The sequence below is a fragment of the Lynx canadensis genome, chromosome D1 (assembly GCF_007474595.2).
Source record: "Lynx canadensis isolate LIC74 chromosome D1, mLynCan4.pri.v2, whole genome shotgun sequence".
In the NCBI taxonomy this organism is placed as follows: domain Eukaryota; kingdom Metazoa; phylum Chordata; class Mammalia; order Carnivora; family Felidae; genus Lynx; species Lynx canadensis.
In genome coordinates, this window is record NC_044312.2 from 7,780,527 (window position 1) to 7,786,950 (window position 6,424).

The following is a 6,424-nucleotide window of genomic DNA, read 5'->3' on the forward strand; positions in this document are numbered from 1 at the left end:
GGTCGGGGGGCGGGCGGGCCGGGGTCCACGGGCCGTGGGGACGGCGGGCGGCGCCCCGCTGGGGCAGCGTGCCCGGGGGGGGGGGGGGCGGGCGCTCTGCGGGGCTGGCGGAGCCTCCCGGCCCTCCGCACGGCCCCGGGCAGCGGCCGGGGTCCTAACTCAGCCTGTTCTCTTTGCAGCCTGGTGCCTTGGGAAAGGAAAAGGGCGCGCGGACTCGCGTTCCAGGCGGGGCCGGAGAGGATCTCCTGCGCGCCGCTCGCCTCCCGGCCGGCTCGCTCGCCCACCCGCGGTGGCCCCCTCGGCCCTTGGCTCGCGCGTCATCCTCTCCCGCACCAGGGAGTAGTTTGGGGTGGCGTGGGCTCCGTCCTCCTCCTGGCTGGTGGGAACGGTGTGCCCGGGAGAGGAAGTGTGGTGGGCCCGGCCCCTCCCCGCCCAGTGCCGATGAGTGCCAGGGCGCCCAAGGAGCTGAGGCTGGCGCTGCCGCCGTGTCTCCTCAACCGGACCTTTGCCTCCCCCAACGCCAGCGGCGGCGGCGGCGGCAACGCGAGCGCCCGTGGCCCGGGTGCAGGCGGCAGCGGCGGCGGCACCTGCATCACGCAGGTGGGACAGCAGCTCTTCCAGTCCTTCTCGTCCACGCTGGTGCTGATTGTCCTGGTCACCCTCATCTTCTGCCTCATCGTGCTGTCCCTCTCCACCTTCCACATCCACAAGCGGAGGATGAAGAAGCGGAAGATGCAGAGGGCTCAGGAGGAGTACGAGCGGGATCACTGCAGCAGCAACCGCGGCGGCCGGGGGCTGCCCCCAGCGGCGAGCGGCCAGGCCCCCGCCCCTGCCAAAGAAACCCGGCTGGAGAGGCAGCCCCGGGACTTCGCCTTCTGCGCCCCCTCCGACGCCTCCTCTTCGTCTTCGGCGCCCGGCCTCCCGTGCCAGGGTCCCCGCGCTCCTCCTCCTCCTCCACCACCGGCCCCCAGTCCGCAAGGAGCACACGCGGCCTCCTCCTGTTTGGACACAGCTGGCGAGGGCCTTTTGCAAACGGTGGTACTGTCCTGATTGTTGAGCCCCTCTCTCCTCTCCTCTCCCTCATGTCCAGCATCTTGGCCTTCCTTGCTTTTATCCCCCTCCGTCCTTCCCCTCCCACTTTTCTCTGGCTTCTCTTCCCTCTCCCTTCTTTCCGTATCTGCCCTCCCCTCACTCTGTTTCTCCTCCGCCGAGGCACTGTGCGGTATTTGTAAATATTGGGCAAGGAAAGTCTCGGAAGAAGAAATAACGCTGATAATACTTTATTATTAATATTTATAGTAATTATTATAATACTAATAACACAATCCAAGCGCATGACAAATCACATAATTTCTCATTGTCAATGAACGATGCGTCTTCCCTCTCCACCCTGCACCCCCCCCCCCCACACACACACACAATAAGGAGGAGAAACCGCACAAGCTACCAAATATGAAAAGAAGGCATTGATTCCCGGAGCAAAGGGAGTGGAGGGGGCCCGGTGTGTTGTACATAGCTGTCAAGTTAAGGTTCAGTTAACTTCCTTTCCTTCCACCCTCCCCCCACCAACCTCCCCCATCCCCCATAAGCTTTCCCTTTTTCTTGAGCTGCCCTCCCTTCCCCATTCCTACCCTCAGCCGGGCTCAGGCAATAGCATATTATAAAGAAAACGTCTACATTAAGCACCAGAACTACAAGAGGCCACAGAGACAGTCCCAGAAAAACATAAATGACATGAACCCATCTCCGGTCAGCCCCCTTCTCACCCCTTAGCTACCCATTCCCTTTTCTAGGACCAGGCATTTAAATTTACTTTTAGAAATGTCCCTCGCTGGCTAAAAATCTTTAAATGAGTTGAAAAAAAGGAAGGAAAGAAAGAAAAGAAAGAAAAGAAAGAAAAGAAAGAAAGAAAGAAAGAAAGAAAGAAAGAAAGAAAGAAAAAGAAAGAAAATGAAAAAGAAAGAAAGATCTACTGCTTTTGCTGCCTGCCCTGCCCCCAGCTGTACACCTTTTGAGTTGTGGCATTTTCAGGATTCACAGAGGATCCAGAAGCTGTCCAGCCAGGTCTGGTGCTGAAATTGCTTCACCAAACTGGTTACTTTATTTGGTTGTGCAAGCAGAGGAGGGGCTGTTTTGGGAAATGACTATTTTAGCTTTTTGTTGGCTTCTTTCTTCTTTTTCTACAATCGGGTTTGCGCGTGTACTATTGGTTTTATTATTGAACATTGCATTAGTTACCTTTTTTGTAAAAAAAAAAAAAAAAGTACTAGGTGATGTGCAGTACTGAAAGTGCAGTATCTAACCAACCAGAATGTTTCTGTTTAATTTTTAGAGCAAGTGCACCTTTGTTATATATTTATTATATTGGTACCAAATACAGAAGCAAACTATAGTTCTGTACTACATCCTCCAAACTGTATAGTCTTGTTCTTAATTTCTAGCTGTTGATATAATGGTTACCACTGGATGAACAATTCCGTGGTACAGGCCTGGCTTCCGCTGTTTCCAGAAGTGTTCTTTTGTATCTTACTCTGTAGTGGGCTGTTAAAAAGAGATAACACATGTTTTCTTTTTTCTTTTGCGAATAGCAGAAACAACCACAACAGAAAACAAACAGATAATGGATGTGCAGGAATGCCATCTATTAAAACATGGTTAATATTGAAACAGTGCCTCTAGTCCTCGCTGCATGCACCTACCACCTGGAGGCAGTGGCGCGTGTGCTTCAAGTACTGTGTGCGTTGGGGGCGAGACTGGTGGGGATATTGGGCAATTTGGATGACAGGACGTGCAAATTTCAAGAGACGTTAAACCCAGTAACTGACAGGACATGCAGATTTCAAGAGAAGTTAAACCCAGTAACTGCTTGTCGGGTAAAAAATATTTGAAGCTTGTTTAGTTACAAATGTGTGCCTGCATCTGAGATGCAGCGATAGAAAGTTCTTTATCTTTTCTTACTCTGGCTTACCTACCTTCCCTGGATATACGAAAAAAAGATGGAGAGAAAAACACAGTGAGAGAGAAGAAGGTCAGTATTTTTGTTTTCTCTCTCCTGTTGCCAGACAAGGCCTTCTGTGTTAGAAGTGGGTCCACCTATGCTCATTTACCACTCTGTTTCCCTTGGATTGGTGATAGAAGGGGCCAGAAGCATATTACAATCTTAATTATGTGCACTGGCGTCCTTTCTTGGCAATCAATTCTTTGACAGCTATTTAAATGTTTGGATAATGTATGAATGAGAATGTTCTACAAAAAGCTTAACCAGAAGAGTTCTTATTACCTGCAGCGTGTAAGGCAGCAATGCCCTTAAGTGCATCCCTCTCTCAAGTAACTAGTAATTCTAGATTTTCTCTCTTGGTTCCAGGTTGCTGTGCTCTTATCTAGAGAAAAGATTACCTCTGAGGTTTTAGGTCATCTGTTAAATTGCCCAAGCTCAGTCTGCATCTTTTATACAAATAATTTAATAAGCTTAATTTTAACGACCCATTAGATACTCAAGTCCTTTCCTGAAGCACAGAGGATCATCACTGAAGCATGCCATATATTGTGATGTTAGGAAGACCAGATATAATCTTTGGGTACAGCCTATTAAACAACGAACCAGATTCTCTCCAGTGCCTTAGTCACTTCCTAGTAATAGTTAGAAAGAGTGCATTAACTCCCTGAGGCCACTAGGGAATCCTTTAGAGCATCAGAGCTCTACATGCTACATCAGGATGACTAAGGCACTGTGAAGAAGAAAGTCCATTAAATTTTGTAGCTCACCCTCATCCAGCTGTAGCTCTTTAATACCTTATTACAGAATGACTTTTGGACTTTTGAAATTTGAATAGAATCAGGGACTCAGAAGGGAGCTTCCTCATTTCCAATAAGCTCCACTAAGTGCATGGATATTACTTTCTCCCCCTTATTTGGTGCACTTTTTACAGTGAATAATTTCCCATTTTATTAAAGCAATAAGATGTTCTGTTGTGAGCAGTGCTGGATGATGATTCCATATCCTTGGTGCTGAAGCTACTCGTACGTTCTTGCCTTATGAATCACAGTGCATTCAAGGCATGCAATAATAATCCCCTTCCAAGGAGCAGCCTGTACACTCTAGGGGGTAATTAGGAAATTGTCCTATATCATTTTTCCCCAAAGGAATAGAGGAAACGGGAGAAATGAAAGCATTACGAATACTGTTTAAAAAATATCTTGATACCTCTAAACATGGGCACACATCCATAATATGACCTTATTGTGCACCTTTAAATATGTATGCCTTTCTCCATCAACTGGCTATGGTCGAATATTTTTAATAGTGCTCTTTGTAAGGATGATGTGGCTTGTGACTCAGATTTCATACTGAGTTTAGGATACTCAGAATTCTAAGCTTCTGGTGGTGTCACTTGAGATTTTTATGATAGTGAATTACACGAAATTCTAGTAAGACCAGTCCCCACACCCACTTATTGCAATAAGCACATATCCCAGCAATTTGCACAGACCCTGTTTAGAGCATTGCATCTTATTGAGCTCAAATGACAGTCTCAGGAGTTTGGGATGCTACCAACAGGGCATTTTGGATTTCATTTGTATGAAACGAAAGGCAATCTGGAAATAGCAAAATTTATTTTAAGGATTTTATTCACCGATGTCCCGTCAAATGAATTGCTTCAAATCCCTATAGCTGCAGCCCAACTTCTGCAATGGCTCTTCAGTATAAATTAAGGTGGCATGCTTGATTCTTGCTGTTTTTAAAAATGAGACAATTGGAGAGAGAATACCATTATGTCAGCTGTATGGGACTCTGAATCTTAAAGATGTAGATAAATATAATCTTCTTTAGAATTTATATACACCCATAGATATGTATTTATATATGCATACATTTTGTACAAATTTACAATGGACTTTTTGTATTCTCTTTTCTGTCATTACAAGAATGAGATGGAAACCAAATAGTTGTTCCATCCTCTTCTCCAGAGAGGATACTGAGGTGTCAGGTATATGCATGTACTTATTTCTCGGGTTAAATCTGAATGACTTTCTCTTTATTTAATGAAAGGGGAGAGTCTCGGTTGGCTCTGGGAATTGGTAATTAGATAAGCTTCTTTTCCTAGTTAGTGACTCAAATGTAGCAATGATAATGAACTTGTGACCATATCTATGTGGTCTAAATATCTAGATGGAAAGCAAACACATCTAGAAGAGCTTTAGGGCTATCTGGGCCACAGACCTGGATTGTGGCTAGGTTGTGTTTTTTTTTTTTTTTTTTAATTTTCAGCCTGTATGTTGTGTGGAGATAGAACTTATATCTGCATATCTAATGGTAAAGTGAAAATATGACCATTATCTGTTTAGTTTGATATGTAGCTTCTGAAAAATATGGATAAATTAGCTTTAAAAAAAAAAAAACCTTTGGCATCTGACTTTTCCACCATTTCTGTATCGATTGACTTAGTTAGATAATGGTTAAAATTCCATTTTTTTCCCTATTGTGTACACCTACGCTTTAAATGTTTTTCTGTGGGTGACAGTTGAGCAATTGCTAGCTGGTACTATGTGGAAGTTATAGGTTAAATTAGAACCAGAAACTTTAATCTGGTCAGGCTCCTCAGGTCCATCCCCCTGTTAATCTGAACTTTGAATCTGAATTTGAAAAACCACTTAATCTGGGCCGTCCTTTCTGGGGATTAGTGATCATGGCTCCTAGATGTTTTCATTCACATTCGAATGAACTGATGTATCTATCGAGGGGTATTTAATCATTGAACTGAACATCACTCCGATTCTGATTTGGTTTCTGATTTACTTGATAGCATTTGAGAAGCAGCTTTGATGACTTAACATCAGTACTTATTAATGTCACCAACCTAGTAATACCATTGGTGCCCTGTAGGAATGCTTTGCTAACAATAAGAGTTTAATTAACTTCAGTTGGGGACAATGTCTTACTAAGATAGTTCTACCTTTTTTGAAGCAGGGACACTTGTGATTTCTTTGGTTGTTTGTATAAGGAGATCAACAACAACAGTAATGACAAGAGCAACAGAAAAACTGATTTTTGAACTCCAATATATCCAATAGAATAAAACAGATATTAGAATTCATGGAAAATTTGTTTTGCTTTTCTATCAATAAAAGAGTTTTCTTGTTAATTGGCTTTTTGGACACTATTCCTTATTCATTTATAATATAGCAAGATTATAAAATTATTCTATTGCCCTCAGATGCACAAAGAAATTAGTTTTTACTTTTAATTATTACTCATCTGACCTTCTTCACAAACCGACCACGTCAAAAAATGGGAAGTTTATAAATTTTACTATAACCCGATAAACTGAGTCCAGTCCAATTTAGCAATCCTTTTTGGCAGATGTTCAGGCTGTCTAGGTCATATACTTCGTCTTTCAGATTTCCTCTTTGCCTGCCTGCACTT

At 44.2% G+C, this 6,424-nt stretch overlaps 1 protein-coding gene across 1 annotated transcript; it reads left to right on the forward strand.

Annotated features, from left to right (window-relative positions):
- Nucleotides 1–305: 305 nt before the first annotated feature.
- Nucleotides 306–1,851, forward strand: CD1H11orf87 (chromosome D1 C11orf87 homolog). Its single transcript, XM_030332889.1, has one exon. The coding sequence runs from the start codon at nucleotides 442–444 to the stop codon at nucleotides 1,048–1,050; it is 609 nt and encodes a 202-aa protein (XP_030188749.1). The 5' UTR covers nucleotides 306–441; the 3' UTR covers nucleotides 1,051–1,851.
- The last annotated feature ends 4,573 nt before the right edge of the window (nucleotides 1,852–6,424 follow it).